This window comes from Crinia signifera, chromosome 1, assembly GCF_055691185.1.
Source record: "Crinia signifera chromosome 1, ASM5569118v1, whole genome shotgun sequence".
Classification (NCBI taxonomy): domain Eukaryota; kingdom Metazoa; phylum Chordata; class Amphibia; order Anura; family Myobatrachidae; genus Crinia; species Crinia signifera.
The window spans coordinates 194,168,706-194,190,482 of record NC_139217.1 but is presented as its reverse complement, the minus strand read 5'-3'; the positions used below and the strand labels follow the sequence as shown (position 1 = coordinate 194,190,482).

At 42.1% G+C, this 21,777-nt stretch overlaps 1 protein-coding gene across 2 annotated transcripts in view; it reads left to right on the top strand.

Annotated features, from left to right (window-relative positions):
* GRID2 (glutamate ionotropic receptor delta type subunit 2) overlaps nucleotides 1-21,777 on the top strand; it is a 1,102,902-nt gene that overhangs the window by 851,013 nt on the left and 230,112 nt on the right. For both annotated transcript variants that reach the window (XR_014472933.1, XM_083179104.1), the window contains exon 10: nucleotides 19,930-20,127. Coding sequence is in view for 1 of the 2 variants with exons in the window: in XM_083179104.1 (XP_083035230.1) it covers nucleotides 19,930-20,127 (198 nt within the window). In the remaining variant the exon portion in view is untranslated. The remainder of the gene's footprint in view (nucleotides 1-19,929; nucleotides 20,128-21,777) is intronic.

The following is a 21,777-nucleotide window of genomic DNA, read 5'->3' as shown; positions in this document are numbered from 1 at the left end:
CTGAAGTGTGAAATGGCCCCCCCCAATTGTTAACGCCACCCCACGATCAACGTCAACCCGAAGCGTGGCGAGCGCAGCGAGCCCGTGAGGGGCGGCGGTACGCGTCCTACGACCTTTTCATACCCCCACTATCCACGTCGGCGTGGAGTTGAGAATAGAAAGTGTGGCGAGCGCAGCAAGCCACTGAGCACAAAGCGTGGCGAGCGCACGCGGACACCTGTGAAGCCCGCGAGGGGACGCGTATACCTGTGAAGGTGTCCGAGTCCCCTTGCGGGGCTCGCTGCGCTTGCCACGCTTCGGGCTCGGTGGCTCGCTGCGCTCGCCACACTTTCTATTCTCAACTCCACGCTGACGTGGATAGTGGGGGTATGAAAAGGTCGGAGGACGCGTACCGCCCCCCCTCGCGGGCTCGCTGCGCTCGCCACGCTTCAGGTTGACGTTGATCGTGGGGTGGCGTTAACAATTGGGGGGGCCATTTCACACTTCAGGGTGCCTATTTGGCCTCTGTGGGCCATTTAACATTGTTCCCTATGGAAAATCGGGTCAATTGGGACATTTAACATTGTTCCCTATGGAAAATCGGGTCAATTGGGACATTTAATATTGTTCCCTATGGGAAATCGCGGTCATCGCGTCGGTCGCATCGCATGCGATTTTTTAGTGCATGCGATGCCCGCGATGGGCGCCCTTTTAGATAAAGAGTACCATTTTTTCTCTTGATTGTTTGCTTATTTATTGAGGGGTTTTTGGGATCTTCTGTACCTGCTGCAGCAGCTTCTGCCCTGCTGTGGTAGGGAAGGGTAGGTATATAGTTGGAGACTTGTTCTAGCTGCTGCAGAAGCTTTTGTCCCTATGTGGTTGGGAACGGTAGGTGAAACAAGAATTGCATAAGCATAGACTTTCACCTATCCGTTGAATGGGCCTTAAGACTAGTGCTATATCATTGTCACATGTCTAGACAAAGACTAATGAGCCTTGAATAACAACATTAGTCCCCCATAAATCCTTTACCTGAGGCAAAACAATGATAGTGTACATTTGCCTTATGTAGAATTTGGAATATGAAGTCCAGTAGGGGAGTGATTGACATGGTTAATTCAATAGTCTATAGAAAGTGCTGCATTACATGATGATGATATGCAAATACATGATAATAATAACATTCATACCTAAAAGGGTTAATCCTATTATTTTTGAAGGTGCGAGGTGCTGTTGCCGCTGCGTTTAAATGTTTGCAGTGGCACACGATTTTGCATCCTTTGCATGCTGGTTTCATCCTAAATTCTTACAAAATTGCACAATGCCCTATGGGGCAGCAAACACTTTTATGCAAACTCTCTCTGCTGTAAAGTGCGACCAATGCAGCGATGATTATCAATAGAAAATGTATCTCAAACATTAGATCAAGCCCATAGACTGAAAAACAATACCTGATGGGTAGATATTTGATTCATTAATATAACTCTATGCTGAACTGTAGCTTAGTGTACTTTATACTGTATACATATTTGATATACACTCATTTAGAACCAGTGTCAGTTCAAGGCATTATTGCACCCTAGACAAAACCGCCGCTGCCATCACCCCCCGCCCTGCCCCGCAGCCGCTATACAGCTGCACGGGCAGAGAGTAGTGCAGTATGTACAGCTACATGGGGGGCGGAGGGGGAGTTCTACCCGTGAGCTGCTATAGAGCTACACCTGGGCACCCGCATCAGGCAAACGGATGAGGGGCTGCAATCCGTGACAGTAGATCTACTACCCGCGCGGCTACTATAAAGCTGCATGGGGGGGCTAACTGCACTGTATGGCTACACGGGGTTTCTATTGCTATACAGGGACAGAGTTGGCCGTTATCCAACTACCCGTAGGACCACTGTACAGCTACATGGGAGGGAAGGGGGTGCTTGCAGTGTGAGGGATCTTACTTTTCATTGATGGTGCACAGTAGCCCGGCAGGCTGGGATGCATAATGGGTGGGCGGCTGTTTCTTTCTTGCTCCTGTTTGCTTCTAAGGGTCTCAACTTGGTGCCGCCCTCCAGTGGCCGGAGCCCCAGGCAAATACCTAAAGCTGCCTAGTGGTGGCGCCGGCCCTGTTTAGAACCCAGTAATTATACACCAAGCATGAAATATTGCAAACATTTCTGACTACATTGAAAATGAAGCAATGCAGACAAAGCAGTATCATATCAGAAAGCATGTAATATATATTAATTTCTTACTATTATATATCTACATCAGAGACCCTTCGATAGGCTGGATTTGAGTGTGTTTTATGTTTGATAATGTCTTGTATAATGTAATGTATACCTTATATTAAATTGGCAACAATGTTGAAATGTTCATATGAGAAAAGATAAATCTGTTCCTTTTAAAAATTCGATATCCTTGAATAGGAAACCGCTTGTTATTTACCATTAATATATGCATACATTTTACTAGTAAATAGAATATAATGGCAATGACAAGAAATGACGTGTGAGGCAGATTGCATTGCATTCTATTTATTGTCCTTGAAACCATGGCAGCCATTTGCCTATAAAATGCACATAAATTTCCATTCAAATGTAAACAAAGCAGGCAGGCAAATTTTAAATTGGCTGCCCTCGAATAAATGGATTATTGTAGAATGTATTAAATATGTTGCAGCTGGTATATTCCTATGAAAGAGAAAATAAATATTTGCTTTAGTTAAAGGCCCATACATACTGGGCAATTTTGAGCTGAAATCAGTTCAATTTTGTCATCTGCTTTCAACTCAAAAGCCGCCCGGTGTGTACAGGCCAGTAATGAATGGTAAGCACTGATGTGCGCTGCCACATCATAGCCGGCGGCTGCCACTCAACTGCTTGTATTGCCAGCAGCCGAACTATGGGGTCGACGGCTTTACATAGTGTCCTGCTATGGAAAGTCATCCTCCCCTGGAAAATTGCTCAGAAGTGCAAAAATTGCTCGCTGTGCATGCAATGAGCGATTTTCAGCCCATTGTTTTTCCGGTACTTATGTAGTATCTGGGCGCCCGATTTTTTGATTGTATGCCTTAAGTTAAGGCATACAATCAGATGCGATGCGATGCGATATCGCATCGCATGCGACCATCGGATGCGATGCGATGACCCGATTTTTCCATAGGAATCAATGTTAAAATGGACTGAGTCCATTTTAACATGGAATTCAATGGGAAAAAGGGGTCCTTTTCATACCCCTACTATCCAAGTGGGCATGGAGATGGATATAAACCTGTGGCGAGCGTAGCGAGCCACCGAGCCCGAAGTGTGGCGAGCGAACGGTATTCTGTGTCCCCTCGCTGGGCTCACTACGCTCGCCACGCTTCGGGCTCGCTACGCTCGCCACAGGTTTATATCCAACTCCATGCCCACTTGGATAGTAGGGGTATGAAAAGGACCCCTTTTTCCCATTGAATTCCATGTTAAAATGGACTCAGTCCATTTTAACATTGATTCCTATGGAAAAATCGGGTCATCGCATCGCATCCGATGGTCGCATGCGATGCGATGTGCCCGATCCGACCCGATTTCTAAATCGGACGCCCAGATACTACATAAGTACAGTTTTTCCCTATTATCAGTCGCCATACACACAGGGCAAAAATGCTTTAACCCTTAAGGGTTATAGCTGACTGAAAATGGATGAATGTCAGGTTGTAGAATAAGCATTTGGTGGGATATAGTCTAATAACACACAGTACAGAGAACTTTTTTTTTAAGATTTATTAATATGAGTAGAGGAGAATTAAGTTTTTAAAGACATGCAAAGTTGTCCTTTGGTGACAAGAATATGATCAAAAATTATTAAATAAATCCTAAGGTAGCCTAGAAAGCTTTTAATTGTCATTTGACATTTTATTAGTAATTACCCTGTCACTATCAGGATTTAAATGTATCCCTTTGCCCTGTAATTCCGATTAGTTTGCAGAACAGAAAATTATAGGTTGAAAGTATTTGAATATTAGACATAAAGGAGAAAAGTTTTGCTTTCTCTAAGGAGTAGTTATGCAGTTATGTTATAAAGTGATACAGTATTTATAACAAAATAATATCGTAATACAATAAATCTAATATATTCTGTAGCAATGAGCACAAAACTCAAAATGCATTTTACTAGAGATATCTGGTTTGGATCTCCAGAAATCAGAATCCCCGAATTTGAGTATAATGAGCCAGATGTACCAAGCTTCAAAAAGTGATAAATAACCAGCCAATCAGCTCCTATCTGCCATCTATCCACTTTCAATCTTGATACATCTGGCCCTCAAACCAAATCAAAACCCAGTCTGAATCTACCAAGGTGATCTACATGAAACCGAGTCCCAGTTTGGATATTCTCCTGAATTTGAAATCCATATTTGGGGATTTGGATTGGTTTTGGGTTACATAGAAACATAGAATTTGATGGCAGATAAGAACCATTTGGCCCATCTAGTCTGCCCCTTTTTTATCCTTCAGGTAATATCAACCCTTTTTGATCCTTAAATCTTTGTGAGGATATTTATATGCCTATCCCAAGCATGTTTAAATTGTTCTACTGTCTTAGCCTCTACCACCTCTGATGGGAGACTATTCCACTTATTCACTACCCTTTCTGTGAAGTAATTATTTCTAACATTTCCCCTGAACCTACCTCCCTCCAGCTTCAGTGCATGTCCTCATGTTCTATTACACGAGGACATTTGAAAAAAAAAATCCAGATCCAAAACCAAAACACTTCAGGGTGGGATTGCAAAACCAAAACATGAGGATGAATCCAGATACAAAAAAACAAAACACAGAGGTCAATGGTCATCTATTATTGTTTACATTGAAATTTCAATTCAGAGTTGCCAACCATCATGTATTTACTCACAATGAAATATAATTCTACTGTACTGCATTCAGCATATCACACAATTGCCATGTTGGAATTGAATAATATTATATAAGTAAATGGATATTTGACAAACAAAATAAGTGAGACATCGAACAAATGTTAACTAGAGAATTACATCAGAATATAATGGTAGAAAAAAAGAATAGAAACATAGAAACATAGAATTTGACGGCAGAAAAGAACCACTTGGCCCATCTAGTCTGCCCCTTTTTTAAACATGTTACCTCAAACCATGTTTGATCCTTATTTTTTGTAAGGATATCAATATCCCTATCCCAAGCATGTTTAAATTTTACTACTGTATTTGTCTCTACCACCTCTGATGGTAGGCTCTTCCATTTATCTACTACTCGTTCTGTGAAGTAATTCTTCCTCAAATTTCCCCTGAATCTTCCTCCCTCTAGTTTCAGTCCATGTCCTCGTGTTCTGCTGCTTCTTTTCCTGTGAAGAATGTATCCCACCTGTACCTTGTTAAAACCCTTGATATATTTGAAAGTTTCTATCATGTCCCCCCTTTACCTTGTCTGCTATAAAGTATACATATTAAGATCTTTTAGTACTACAGAGTTTATATTTGTATTTTGCATTTCCTTCAATATGATCTTGGTTATCTAAAAATGACAGTGCTAATAACTGACAGAATATCAATAATACAATGTTAATTTATCATTATGCAATGACATTTTTAGTGCTATAATTTTATTATGATTCCATTTTTGTTTGTATGTAGTACAAGTGGCAGTTAGCTACTCTATACTGATAATTCAGAGTTGAAATGCAAATTGTACTAATTACACTTATATTGTTTGCATGGAACTAAATGCAGATTTTTTCCCATAATCATAGTTGCATGCATCCATGTGCCAGGTTTGTACTTACACTTGGTTTAAAAAATGATCGTCATTATTTGTTCCCACTTGCACAAGCCTTATCCTTGGTATAAAGTGCCATTTGATAGAAATACTATTTGCATACATGCAATATCTTTGCATAGCTTTCAATTCCATTGCCATGCCCTTGACAAGCGTAATGCTAAACTTTTAATGCTACATTACCACAAAGGTACAGTCATCATCAAGTGAATATGTGACTGAGTTATGGGTATATTTTTTTTGAGTATGGGTGAAAACTAGAGTACCCAGAAGAAACCACACAAGCACAGGGTGAATATACAAACTATAAACAGTTAGGGCCGGACCATGGTGGGAATTTAACCCAAGACCTCAATGTTGTGATGTAGCAATCCTAACCATTACAACAACCACGCTGTCCATTAATTTATGAATATCTAGTCCTAAAACATTTTGGATTTATATAATAAATTTAAGTTGTGTCAGAGAACATTTTCATTGTTGCTTGGCCTTGAACAAAACAAGATACTATTTATATTTTCTATAATTCTAATTTAAAAAAAAAGTAAATCAAACTGTACTGTAACTGGATTGTATAATTGGTATACAAAGAAGAAAATATATTCATTTGATTCATTCTCTTTAGTCTCTCTCTCCCTCTCTCTCCGAGGACTGGTTTCCTTGTTTTTTCCAGATGGCTATTACACACGGTTATTTTACTCTAATCTGTTTGTAACACTGTTACTATTCATATGACTGTCAGTTGCAAATAAAAACTAACTGTATTCTAGTGAAGAACCATGTTAATTAAAGCAGATTACTTTCCTTTTGTTTTTGAGTATATGCATTACATTACTTTCTAAAAGAATCTGCCTAGCAAGCTGCTAAGTTCTCACCATTATGTACTGTAGATAAGCTATTGTTTGTAATGGTTAAATTATATATTTTTTAAAATCCTCTTATCGAAAACCATTTTCCTTGTTAATATGTTGAACAGATGATAGAAATTTTACACATATTGTATCTTCTTTATTGTAAAGAAAGATGCCTTTATACAGTATAAGAGCTACTGGGGAACTTGCACACCTATACAATTAATGATTGCCTCAATTTCAGTTCTGTAAAGTTGTAATTTTATTATGTACAAATGTGTAAAATAATTGGAACTATATCCTTCGTAAAGATTATCAAATAAACTATATTAGCGTACTAGGAAATTAAGATTGCCACAGACATCATTTTTTGTTTTGTTTTTGAGCAAATCTTAGAATGTCTGTAAATTCCAATCCATACCCAAATGAGATACACATTATAATGCAATCATATAAAATGCCAATATTTTTAATCACATAATAGTGCATAATTAATTAATGATTGAGTATGAACTTTTGTTCTGGCAAATGAGGTATTTTCTGTGCATGCACAATGAAGGAGCCATCAAACCTTTACACAGATACACCCTTGAAAATGCAGAGAGTGTTAAATCAGATTTTATTTGGAAGAAAATGACTTCAGGAAATTTGTGCAGATTTCCTATGTATCATAAAACAACTTAAATGCCTATTATACTTTGAGACCTTATGCCATATGAGCTACTGTGGACTCACCATATTGGTGTATGCTACAGCAGTAAGATTATGGTTACTTTTGTATCTAACATATATGAAACATTTCTACCACTATATACAACTATCGCATTTTTATTCTTCAATTAAAAATAGTCTTACCACATACAGCTGATTGGAGCATCATTCTTTACATCGAGAACAAGTCCCATCTAGAAAGGTACAAAGTAAATTGTGTTACCCACAGACTCTGCAAGTTAAAATTCAAAGTGCTACAGAATCTAAACAGCTGACATTCTGCCCCACAATCCCTCTGCATGAAACCAAGCTCTGTAGGGAGATTAAGCATTTCTTCAAAAATGATGGTCAAGGGAATATCATCTGTAAGACAATAATTAAAACACAACTTTAACATAGAGACTTACATACTGTAAGTTTTCACAGCTGGCAAAAATCTAATTGGACTCACTACTTTGCACCTAACCCTAAACTTGATGGGGATAATCCATCAGTCATACGGTAAAATCCAACATAATGGACCGACAACTTTTCAATGTTAAGGTGCCTCTTGCATCCAGTTACAACGTTAACAGATTGTGTGTAACAAAACAGAATGTTAACACTAATATTTTGTGTTATTTTTAGGGTTAGATGTTAGGTTTAGTATTAGGCTAATATAAATTGAACATGTTAATATTTTAACCGTATTCGCAATCGTGAATGTCAACATATTGATTGTTCACTTACAGATGTGACCATTGCTTGAAGTGGAAATTTTAAATTGTGGGGTATGGAAAAATGAAGAACGTAGTTATGCGTGCACTCTGGAAAAATGGGTGTGGCCACTACAAAGGGTCGTGTCTTTAAGTGTAGTGTACCACACCACATACCCCTTATACAAATTATGCACCACATTAGTAGGACCTCTTATGCTACAGTATCTAGTACTAGTGCCCCTTACACATTATGCCACAGGTTATGAGGACAGCAAGGACAAAGGGACAGGGAGAGTGACAACAGAGAGAGAGAGAGAGTGACAGCGGTGACACAGAGAGAATGACAGTGAAAACACAGGAACAGAGAGAGGGTGACAGTAGGGACAGAGACAGTGATGTCAGGGGCTGTGAGAGGGTCAGCTGGGACTTAATGACAGGGAGTGTGGCCAGGGCCGTTTCTATACAATTTAGCTCCCAGGGCAAAGGAATAAAAATGCTCCCCCCCCCCAAAAAAAAGTTTACGCGACAGAGAAGAAACTGCGTGTGCCGCAGGCCGAAATAGGGGGCGTGGTTTATTTTAAAAGGGGTGTGGCTTAATATAAGGGTGTGGTCTAGCAGGAAAACAATTACCTTACATCTCACCTTTGCAACCTGCATGTCCGCAGGAATTGTTATTGTACTATCGCACTTTAGGCTACTACTTAAATCATTAAACACTATTTATCCGTGATGACAATTACACATTACGCCGCACAACGTGATGACAATTACACATTGTCGCACACCGTGATGACAATTACACATTACGTCGCACACCGTGATGACAATTACACATTATGCCGCACACTGTGATGACAATTACACATTACGCCGCACACTGTGATGACAATTACACATTACGCCGCACACCGTGATGACAATTACACATTGTCGCACACCGTGATGACAATTACACATTATGTCTCACACCGTGATGATAGTTACACATTACGCCGCACACCGTGATGACAATTACACATTGTCGCACACCGTGATGACAATTACACATTATGTCTCACAACGTGATGACAATTACACATTATGTCTCACACCATGATGACAATTACACATTACGCAGCACACTGTGATGCCAATGACACATTACACCGCACACTGTGATGCCAATTACACATTACACTGCACACTGTGATGACAATTACACATTACGCTGCACAATGTGATGAGCCCACCAATGTTCGATGCCCACCAATGTATATATTTTTATATGCCCACTGCCCAGCAATGTATATATTTGTATATGGTGAGGTTTTTTGTGGGAAAGTTGGTACTGCGCTCCCAGCTGCCTGTATTCTGTTCTAAAATAGGGGATCACCTAGTTTCCCCAAGAATTGCAGATATGTAGGAAGATATATTTAGAATGTGAATATGGGCGCTAGAAGAGTAGTGGGTGTGGTTAAAATACAATATAGAAGCTGGTACTTCCCTGTATTGTTCAAATTCTCCGGATAAGAGTTTTTCCACAACGTGAATTCTTGTATGGAAATATGAAAAGACAAGAAAAACAACAACCTTGTTGTTTTTCTTGTCTTTTCATATTTCCATACAAGAATTCACGTTGTGGAAAAACTCTTATCCGGAGAATTTGAACAATACAGGGAAGTACCAGCTTCTATATTGTATTTTAACCACACCCACTACTCTTCTAGCGCCCATATTCACATTCTAAATATATCTTCCTACATATATATTTGTATATGCCCACTGCCCAGCAATGTATATTTTTATATGCCCACTGATGTATATATTTTTATGCCCACCAATATTTATATGCCCACTGTCACCAATGTATATTTATTTAAACACCACTGCCCACCAATGTTTATTAATAATAGGCAGTAACATATATATTGCTGGCCTGCACCATTAATTTATACGTTACCACCTATTGTTAATAAACATTGGTGGGCAGTGGTGTTTAAATATACATTGGTAGCAGTGGGCATATAAACATATATACATCAGTGGGCATATAAAATATCCGCATTGGTGGGCAGTGGATATATAAAAATATACACAATAGTGGGCATATAAAAATATATACATTGGTGGGCAGTAGGCATATTAAAATATGTACATTGGTGGGCATTGGGCATATTAAAATATATACATTGGTGGGCAGTGGATGTATAAATGTATACACATTGGTGGGCAGTGGGCATATTAAAATATATACATTGGTGGGCAGTGGGCATATTAACATATATACATTGGTGGGCAGTGGATGTATAAATATATACATTGGTGGGCAGTGGGCACACTTCCCTCCCCTCCCCTTACCTTAAGCGGTCAGGGTGGCTGTCAGGCAGCTCCTCTCTCCATGGCATGCAGCAAGTCTTGCTGCGCTGGCGCTGCTCCTTGTTTATCGAGCGCGGCGTGACGTCATTATGTCACGCCGCACACATCGGTGGGGGATTGTTTAGACTGCAGCAGAGTCCCGGCGGCCAGCTTGTTGCTGGAGCCAGGACTCCATTGCGCAGTCGCAATATCCCGCCGCGGCCGACGGACCCGTGATCGTGATGATCTCCGAGTCAGGCGGCGGCCGCAAGGGATAGAAAGAGGGGAGGCGGCAGCGGCAGCGCTGGAGAAGCTGCCGGGCGCCCCAGCTAATTATCAGAGGCGGAAAAGCCGTGGGGCGCCCCGGGCTGCTGCACGGCTTGTCCGCCTCTAAAAACGGCCCTGAGTGTGGCAGCAGGGAAAGAAAGAATGACATCAGGGACATACAGGGAAGAGTGAAAAAGGCAGCAAGGTATTATTACCTTAAATTAGAATGTGATCGGCAGATGTGGAGAAGGAGGCTGGGTTTGGCGGCTGTGCGGTGGAGGAGGCTGGGTTCAGCAGCGGCAGCAGTGCAGAGGAGGTTGTGGTCTGTGTCAGTGGCTGAGTGGTATGGAGGAGGCTCTCTTGTGGTGGCTGTGGGCTGCAGAGAAATAACAGTGGAAGAGGGGTTTTTCAGTCAGTGTTGAAGTGCTGGTATGCCATAGCAGCCCACTTCAAGCACTGGAAAGATGTTGACACACTGACATTGACACACACTAACACACTAATGCCAACATACAGTCAGCTGCTAACATACAAACACACCAATGCTGACAAAAAGTGACACACTTATGCCAACACACAGAAGCTGACAGACACAATAACCCTGACACATGCCTACACACAGTAGCTGACACGAACACTGACACACTAAGCCTAACACACTAATGCTGACACACAGACCGATACTAACACATGGACACACCAATGCTGACACATGGACAGTTGACGACACACTGATGCCAACACACAGACAGATGGTGAAACATGGATGCTAACACACTAACCTTGACATATGTTGACACACTGATACTGACATACAGACAGATACTAGCATACGAACACACCATTGCTGACACATGGACAGATGAGGACACACTGATGCCGACACAGACAGATGCTGACACATGGACACCAACAATTAACCCTGAAACAAGGATGCCAACACACATAAAGATACTAATACATGGATACAACAATGCTGACACATAGATGATGACACAATGATACCGACACACAGACAAATGCTGATACCAACACACGGACGCTGAAATATCCAGAAAGACACCACCCCAGCAAACCCCCGCCTCAAACAGTCAGGACCATCATACTCCCCCTCAATAGACAGCCATCAAAGAGACCATCATATCCCCAGACATGGCAGACAAATTCACCCCCCTCAGCACAGCCCTCCACCCCACTGGCAGACATGTAAGGCAAAATTCATGCTGCCCTTCCCCTCCCCCCACAGGCAGATGTTTCAGGCATATTCATCCTCCTCCAGCAAAGTCCCCCCCTCCCCCATGTCAGTCTTCCCCTTCAAACACACACACACACACACACACTGCAATATGCAGACAATCACCCAGACCCCCCCAGTAATTACTGCTGGCCGCCCCTGCCTCACTCACCTCGCTGACAGCCTGAGTCACAAGGTGCTGTTCGCCTTTCTCCCTTCAGGCAGTAACCTAGCGGGATCAGCATGAGAGGAGCTGCTCCCCCTGCTTGCCAGCAGCTGCATATCTTTGTCAGAGACTGCAGTCTAAGCAGGGAGCTGCCGGGCAGATGAGGGTGTGAGCGCGGAGCAGGGGGCATAGTATAATAGAGACGGGCGCCGCTGAGTGGAGACAGCTCCCCCTTGTGGCAAAACAGGTTCTACACTGCTGTTTAAAACAAAAAAAACAGTGCTCGAAGAAAGTGCCGGTATATCATACGGCTGTATACCAGCCCACTTCGAGCAATTGATGTGTCCTTATACACTATTGCCGCAGTCATTTCAAACAACCCTTCTTCAGGGTTTTCACGTGAATGTGCAACTTTGTCACACATTTGAAAAAATCAGATGTGACAAAACCGCTTCATGAGGCTGTGCTGATTAATTTGATATTCATCTGTTCTACATCTGTATGCTAATGAGTCTAAATCTATAAACAAAGTGCTACAATACAGCAGCTGTGGGGGTTTTTTTTGTCATACAAAGTTGTTCTTCATGTGTAACTTTGTACATATTTAAAACTAATCCCTGTGCAGTTATGGTCGCAGCTTGGCATCTGTGATATAGATTGAGTTGTGTTTTCAATGTGATGGAAATAAAAAATTAAACGTGAAATTTGCTATGGTACACTACTCAGCATGGCTTACTCTCATGCTGCATGCCATATGAAGCCTATGTGTATCAGGACACATCTGCTAAGATCTTGTCATTCAAAATGTCAGTATTCAGAATATTATGGTGGCAGCATTCCAATTGTTGACCTTTCATCCTACAACCACGTGAGAAATTTCTATAAAATCATTTAAAAGCTACAATGACAGAAATGCGATTGTGACACAATTCGTAATGACTACTATGCATTATGCCACACACCTTAATGCCCATTACACATTATGCCACACATCTAATGCCTATTACATATTATGCCACACATCGTAATTTCACATGTCACACACCATAATCCTTAATTCACTGTAATGCCCCCACACATATGCCCCTTGAAATAATGCTTACATATGTAATGACCCCATGTAGTGCTGCTTACACATATAATGCCTCCACTATTTCCACTGTTCCCCCATTATTTCCACTGTTCCACTTACACATATAATGCCCCCTGTAGTGCCTTTTACACACATAATGCCGCTTTCTACATGTTCATTACCAGGAGGATACTTGCTCATTACCAGGGTTTTTCTTGCTCATTGCCAGAGGTTTCATGCTTCTTGCCAGGGATTATATGCTCAATGCCAGGGGAGGTTATGTGTTCATTGCCCAGGGGGAGGGGTGAAGTGTTCATTGCCAGTTGGTTACATACTTGTTGCCACGGGATTATGTACTTGTTGCCAGGGTGGATCACAAGAATGCTGTTCCTTGCTATGGGGTTTGCATGCTTGTTTCCAGAGGGTTACATGCTCGTTGCTAGGGGGGTTACATGAAAATGGCCAGTGGGGTTTACAAGCTGGTTGCATGCTTGTGACCAGCAGGGGTACATGCCAGGGATTGCAAGGCCAAAGTGCAGCAGTGTTCCTGGAATCCACACTTCCGGGTAATGCTGGGTGCTCTGCACTCCTTGACAGAGGCAGCCTCCTTTTTTAAGGCAGCAGCCATATTTGGAGGGGTGCAGGGTCCCTATCTTCATGTGGATGGAGACTCTGTACCCCTGAGGCACCACTTCCCCCCAGCAGCATCTCCTGTCATCTCCCAGTGCAGCAGAGGTGGGAGGAGAGGGGGCTGGCAGAACGCCCTCTCTACTCCTCAGCTCCTAAAGCTTGAGCTCATTCGCAGCTGTGCGAACAGGGTAAAATCCATTCAATTGGCTGCAGTAGGAGGGAGGTGCAGGTGACTGACATCACCGGGGATTTACTCATTAATGGGGAGGGACTGCAGGTGTCAACACACTTGCAGTTCCCTTAGTGCACTGGATACAGGCTTCAGTTTATTTTTTACATACCATGGATGCTACTGGAATGAAGAAGACCAGATCTATGGCGGATGGGATGTGAGTATAATTTTTTGTTCTCAGGTACCCTATGGATTATCTCCTGGAGAAGAGGACAGGCCTATTGAGGACCCTATAGGTGAGTATGTATATGTGTGTGGTGTGTATTAAACTTACACTTTATTATGGTGGGTGTGCTTTGTTTATGTATTGGTTCTATTGTGGAACTACAAGAACCAGGAGACCCATTGATGCCTGCATGCTGGGACTTGTAGTTCCATAAAAAAAATGCTTTGGTCTATTTTTTACACTTTCACGGTATCAGCCCAACCCACAGCCCAGAGTCTAATGCTGGTAATAGAAATACAGGGGAACCCCATTTAGTTTTTCCCACTGTAGTTCTGCAACCAGGACTGGCTCAATGAGCCCAGGGCTCATTGGGGGGGGGGGGGGGGCAAATGACTGCCTTGCCCCTGGTGCCGGAGGCTGAGCGAACCCTGCGCCCACATACTTGTTGTGCAGCGGGGTCCGGGGATGGGCAGCAGGGGTTCCGTTCCAGGCAGCGGGGGGACAGGCAGCGGGTCCGGGGACGGGCAGCGCTGTGGCGGCTTTCACTTGTAGCAAGCTAAGCTATATGCCTGGCAGCGGGAAGTGCTGCTGATTTTGAAAAGACTTGCCAGTCGCTGATTGGCTGAGAGAATTCAGCCAATCAGCATCCGGCAAGTCTTGCAGCATACCGAGTCCCAGAGTGCCCACCCTGCTGAAATGCTGTCCCCCACTGCCGTATCCCCTCACAACCATGAGAGAGGCTGTGTTATGATACGCTTGCATGTGCCCGCTGCTGCAGAAATCATTCAATGATCAGCAATCATCTAATTATTTCTCCAGGGCTCGCAAATATGTCAGTGGAGACTGAATTATATTTGTGGGCTTGTGCCTGGAGACATCATGTGATGTCAGCCACCCACCCGCGACACCCTGCATCATACTGGCATTTACATGGGAACGCCCAGTGTTTGCATGGGAATGCCCATGAAACGCTGGGCGTTGCCATGGCCCATTGCTGCCACTGCCCCCATTCAGCCGCCATCCGTCCCCCCTTCTTGTGCAAGCGGCACGCTGACAGTGCAGGTTGGCGAGGGCACTCGAACAGAAGCCATGCACATGCGCATAACTGATTATGCACATGCGCAGGGTACAACCATCAGTCCCCAGTGCAAACAGGCGAGGACCAAATAGACTAGAATCAGGCCCATGGTGCAAAAAGTGCTACAATATTATATTATTTATACAGTGCCAATATTCCACCACAAAAATACATAATAATACACTCCAATATAATAAGAGTGGCTGCAAAAAATTCTCAGATTGCTCTGTTTCTGGCAGAGCCAGTGGAGATGTTCTTTATTGGTAGAACTCTTGCACCATCACTGCTGATAACGCTGAATATCCTTCAAATACATTTCTATGTGCATACCAAATGGTGAGCGAATGTCAGTGCATAGCAGTGTCTTTCCTTTACATGTCAAATCAAATATAGATTCAAATATATATTATAGAACATTTATAACATAATATGTAGCAATTACATTTTTTCAATACAGGAAGCTTGCCTCTCGACATACAGGACATTGGGGTTTCTCGACTGCGATGACCCTTCCAGCTAGAAAGTTTGAGAATAATTACTGAGCTAAATGCATCTCTGCAGGAATAAGAGAATGCTCAAAACTTGACCTGTTGGAAGTTCCTGAATTGAAAAAGCCTTGCTTTATATAAAGGATGTAATATGGTTTCTAGGGCATGTTTTTAATGAGACAAAGGCAACAGAGAAGCATTTTAAACATGTATTCTCACTTGTTTCCTTAGGATGATGACTTTAAGGTATAGTTTCTACTGAAAGAAGATGAATTAAGACTTGGAAAGTGAAGTGGAGAGAGAAAAAGTACCAATCAGCTCCTTAATACCATGTTAAAGGCTGTGTTTTAAAAATGACAGTTAGGAGCTGCTTGGTTGCTACTGTATCTTAGTATATCTGCCCTACACGGAGATGCAGTAACAAGAAAGTCAACATGATTAAAATGATAATTAATTGTGGGCACTATAACTTTCCACATATTTATACGGTGGAGTGTTTAAAGTTATAATATTTACACATATCCAGAGGTGTAGTATGGAGCTACAGTATGGCACACCCCCAGTGGCGTAACTATGCCTCCGCAGCCCCCGCCGTGGCGGGGAGGCGTAGAGTAACTATGGGCGCCGGGGGGGCTGCGGTGCTATAGTTACCCGCTGCGCTGCTGCCCGGCCGCATCTGCGGTCACTGTCCTGTCACTCGCTCCCGGCGCCGGCTCCTGCTGATAATGAAAACTGACACTTAGAAAATGGCTGCCCCCGTATTGCAGACAGTTTTGGCAGCCATTTTCTAAGAGTCACTTTTCATTATCAGCAGGAGCCGGTGCCAGGAGCGAGTGACGGGACAGTGACCGCAGATGCGGCCGGGCAGCAGCGCAGCGGAGACTGGAGCAGCGCAGCGGAGACTGAGGGAGACTGGACGGGACAGTGACCGCAGATGCTGCTCTGTCAGGTATGGGGAGGGGCGCCGAGGGGAGGGAGAGGGGGAGGGAGGCGCCGAAAAAGTTTGGCGGGGGGGGGGGGCGCAAAATATATAGTTACGCCACTGCACACCCCCCTGCCATTTTGGTGAGGGTGACACAATCCACTCCTACACATTAACATGCTTCCTCCCTCAAAATAACATACCCCCTTTTTCCCACAATTGTGCCCCTCCTGCACACCAATATACCCACCTGAACACCAACATGTCCCCTCCCTTCACACCACATTAGGCCCACATTTCACTTTTTACTTATACAATTTTCTTGTAGTGCTAACAGCACAAAAAAACTTTTATAAATCAACCATAGAAAACAGCTCTGAGCCTCAGGTATAGGGGGTTATTCTGATTCACTCGGAAAGGCACAATCACTCTCAAATGGACAAAACCATATGCACTGCAGGTGGGGCTGATGTAACATGTGCAGAGAGAGTTACATTTGAGTGGGGTTTGTACTTCAAAGTGATATCTATATTGCAGTGTAAAAATAAAGCACAGAAACAATAAAACACCCAAATCTAAAGGCCCCCATACATTAGGCCGACTTGTCCTAGGGACAAGTCGGACCCAATTTACCTGCGAGCCGCCCGGCAGCTCCCCGGGAGGCTCACATACAATTTGGCACTTGATGTGCCATTTTTACATGGGATAAATCGCATGCGATTTATCCCATGTAAAAAAAACCCCGGGGAGCTGCAGGGCGGTGAGCAGTAGTGGGGGCGGGCAGCGGCAGTAGTGGGGACAGGCAGCGGTGGTTGGGGCGGCCAGCGGCGGTAGTGGGGGCGGGCAGCGGCGGTGGGGGGGGGGCGGGCAGCGGCAGCGGGCGGCGTTTGCGGTGAGCGCAGTGTACTTACACATAGCAGCAGCGGCGGGGACGGGACGCGCAGTGGCGGCTATTATATTTTTTAAATACTTGTCAAATGACCAGCCGCTCTCTGATTGGCTGAGAGCTCTCCGGCCAATCAGAGAGCGGCCGGTCATTTGACAAGTATTTTAAAAATATAATAGCCGCCACTGCGCGTCCCGTCCCCGCCGCTGCTGCTATGTGTAAGTACACTGCGCTCACCGCACACGCCGCCCGTCCCCACCGCCGCCCCCACCACCGCTGCCGCTGGCCGCCCCCACTACTCCCCCAGTGTCTGTATGCATATGCCTGTCAGGTGGCAGGCATATGCATACAGGGAGGTCGGACGTGATCGTATGTACAGACCGTCCGACCTCCCTGATCCGGTCCGATGCGCACGGGACCGCGCATCGGATCGGATCAAATGTCACATACCTACGATTTTGGGCCGATTTCATCCGAAATCGGATGAAATCGTCCCAAAATCGCATAGTGTATGGGGGCCTTTACTCTCTCTGCACATCTTACATCAGTCCCATCTGCAGTGCATATTGTTTTGTCCATTAGAGAGTGATTGTGCCTTTGCGGGTGAATCAGAATAATCCCCATAATCGTAATAATTATCAATAAAGTTATGTAATAATTCTTGATAGTTGCATAGAATATATAATAAATATAGACTATAATAATACACAATGTAAACATATACAAAATAGATGATAGCATTGGTACAATTAAAATTGAAATTTGTATTAGCAGAATTTTGTGTGAAAGACACACAAAACATGTTTTCACCCCAGCACACCAAAAAATATTGCAGTTTATAAGATGTAAATTATCTGAGATGGGAGTTCTATTGAAGATGAGATGTTGCCCATAGCAACCAATCAGATTCTAGCTATTATCTTCTAGCATTTGCTAAATAAATAAGTAGAATCTTATTGGTTGCTATTATCAACATTCCATCTTCAAAAGAACTCCCATCTTAGTAAATAGTACTAGCTGTTGTATCGTAAATGAAAAGACACAAATATTTTTTTCTTCCAGGTCTGCCAGAGAATTGTAAATGTGGTCACAAAGGACACAAATAATAGCTCCAACCAATCCCGATTAGTCCAACAAGTAAAGTATTGGACTAATCTTGCTGACAGACTGTATGGGAATAAGTCAATTGTTTATAGCTGTTGGAGATCTGGATGGTTGGTACTGGCCCCGATATAGACATGAAGCAGTCCCAAACTGTCGCAGTAGCAATAGGTGGTAAACTTTTTGTTTTGCGCTATTAACCTCAGCTTCCTCAGAAGCAAGTGTTTGGTTGCTTGGTTTGGTTTGGCAAGTGTACCTGATTTAAATGACTGCTTAATTATAAAAAAATAGGTGTGTACTATATATTCTGTCAAGCAATATTTAAATAAAACAATCTAAATATCAAAAGGAGACAATCTTAAGTAAGATGGCAAAGATACATATACACATACAAAAAGTTAGAATGAAAAAAGTACAATAATTACAGTACATAGACATTAAAAATGAACCTCATTGCTCAGAGTGGGTGTGTGTCTGTCATGTGATGTCAACACAGATAGCATGACCAAATTTCCAGCTAAAGATAACTAATAGGAGATCTATGGACATGGTGTCACATAGTATTATCTTACATGTCTAATAATACAACAGGTGTTAATCTGCCAGTGTTTGTAGAGATATACACCGACCTGACACCAGTATGATCACCTTAGTAATGAATACTCACTCACTCTGTTAGATTGTGCCATAGAGTAGTTGGTCACATAGGTATGCTATGATTAAGTCTTTCGTAAAATATACAGATGTATACCAGAGCAGCAGTAATAAAAAAACACATATACATCTACTTATATATACTGTACATCTCCAAGTTTTGATAAATTTTCCTTTGAATGGCTGTATATTGTTACATTTCAGATCCATAGCATGATTATGAAATATAAGTTTAAATGTGCATTAAATAGTTAATATAATTATCACAAGGCATTAATAAACACTTTGTTGTTAATAACAAATTGAAAAGGCTGCATTAAAATATAACCAACACCATACATAACCATATTATGGCACAAGCCAATAGGCTAAAACCAACCATTAAAATAACCCACTAGCAAAATATTTTCTACCCAGCAACAGGGCACTAATTACAATTCAATCACAAAAACAAATCGTAGTCTTAAACTTAATTATCTATCGTCTACATTAATTGGTGATAATATATAGGATATTAAAACCGGGTATAACACAGTTTCTACTGTAAATTATATGGTTATTAAAAGCTGCTAAGGAGTCCTAATGAACCATAAATTAATGACATCAAAACTCATTGATAAGTGATGACAGCAATATTCCCTCTGTATACATATATAAATGTATTTTTTCTTTTTTTTACAGGAAGAACCATTTGTGATGGTATTAGAAAATGTACTAGGAAAGCCAAAGAAATACCAAGGATTTTCTATTGATGTCCTCGATGCCTTATCAAATTATTTGGGATTTAAGTATGAAATATACATTGCTCCAGATCATAAGTATGGAAGTCCTCTAGAGGACGGTACATGGAATGGAGTAATAGGTGAATTGATATTTAAGGTAAGTTTGTGTTGTAGAGCTCTGTACTGCCCTAAATACATGCATAAGGATGTTAGAATGCAAAGTTATAAGGACATATAATGTTAATATTGGCTAAAGATGTTACATTTGTCATATACCTATCTATCTGTCTATCTATCTATCTATCTATCTATCTATCTATCTATCTATCTACCTATCAGGCTAACTACTCCTCATCTCTATGAGGTAAAGTGCCAATTGATGGACCGAATTACTCCTTTGAGGGCTAAAATATGTCATAACAGAAAGCAATAGCAATTTTTGCAGGGACACTGATCTCCATCAAACTTGCTGGATATGGAGAAGACAGAGATTGGAGGTAGGAGCTGATAGTGACTGGGGGTGAGGTAGAGAGATTGTGGGCCCAAAACTGTCACAGTTCAAAATGAAGGTACACTGCAGAAGCCTTAATTTTGATGAGCTTTTAACTATTTCAAATTATAAATTAATTATTTATGATAAAATTAAATCATTTGAAATATTGGGAAATGACACCATGATGATCAGGAGAGGGGAGTGGCTACTAAATTTGGAGTGAGAGCTAAGGGATTAAAGCTTGAGAGATATAAAAGGAGTCTGATATAATTCAACTGAGCTGACAGGAGTCTGATAAAGAATGACAGAGCAAATATAAGTCAGCTGCTAAAGAGCTAACATACAGAGAAAATTACACAAAGAACAAGGCATCATCTGGTACGGGGAATAAAAGGGTACACAACCTTATAGTTACTCTTCAGATGTTTAGGAATGGGATATTACCTGTTTAGGAATGGGATATTACCAATAAAATAAATGCCCTATGGCACCTCAAATTTTTTATACCTGAATTTTTCATTCTTGGTATATCAAAAGAGATAAAAGTATATAAAATTATTTACAATACAAGTCAATCCATAAATACAGTAGCATAAAAATTAATTTGAGTTAACCTGCTCCAGAATAGAAGTATAGATGTTGTTTGCCATAGGTGGACCTCTCATCTCGTAGGTACAGGTTTTTCAAAAGGATCAAATGCATTTAGTCCACTTAATTTATTTATTTATTTTATTTATTTACAGTTTCTTATGTAGCGCAGCACATTCTGTATCTCCATCTATCTCCCAGGAGAATCCATGAATCACGCACTAGCATAATATTTACATTCATCTAAATTATCGGTTAAACCGCAGTGCCACATATACGCAACATAGCCACCAAGTGTAGTAGCATCAGCCTATAGAACGGCCCATAAATGCACACCACAATCCCCCCCCTGCCTTTCAACCTCAATATGTCATTAGCCACAGAGGAGTTTAAATACAGAGCATGAGCGAAGGTGAAGAAATCAGCATGTGAATATGACACTACATACTATGTGAACGTTAAGGGAGAATTTAATAAACCTATATCAATACTGCAAAAAAACTAATTACAATGTGAATCCCCCTTTGCTCCCCCCTCTCCCCTCTCCCCTTCCCAACGTTCCCTATTGTGTCATTAGCTTAAGAAGTCTGTACACAATATATACAGCCTGGATGAAGACAGAACATAAGCGGCAGACAGCGCTGAATATTACGAGTGGCTCCGGAGACTACAAACGTCACCATGGCAACAGCATTACAACTATCGAAGAAGCCGCCCGCTAAGCAC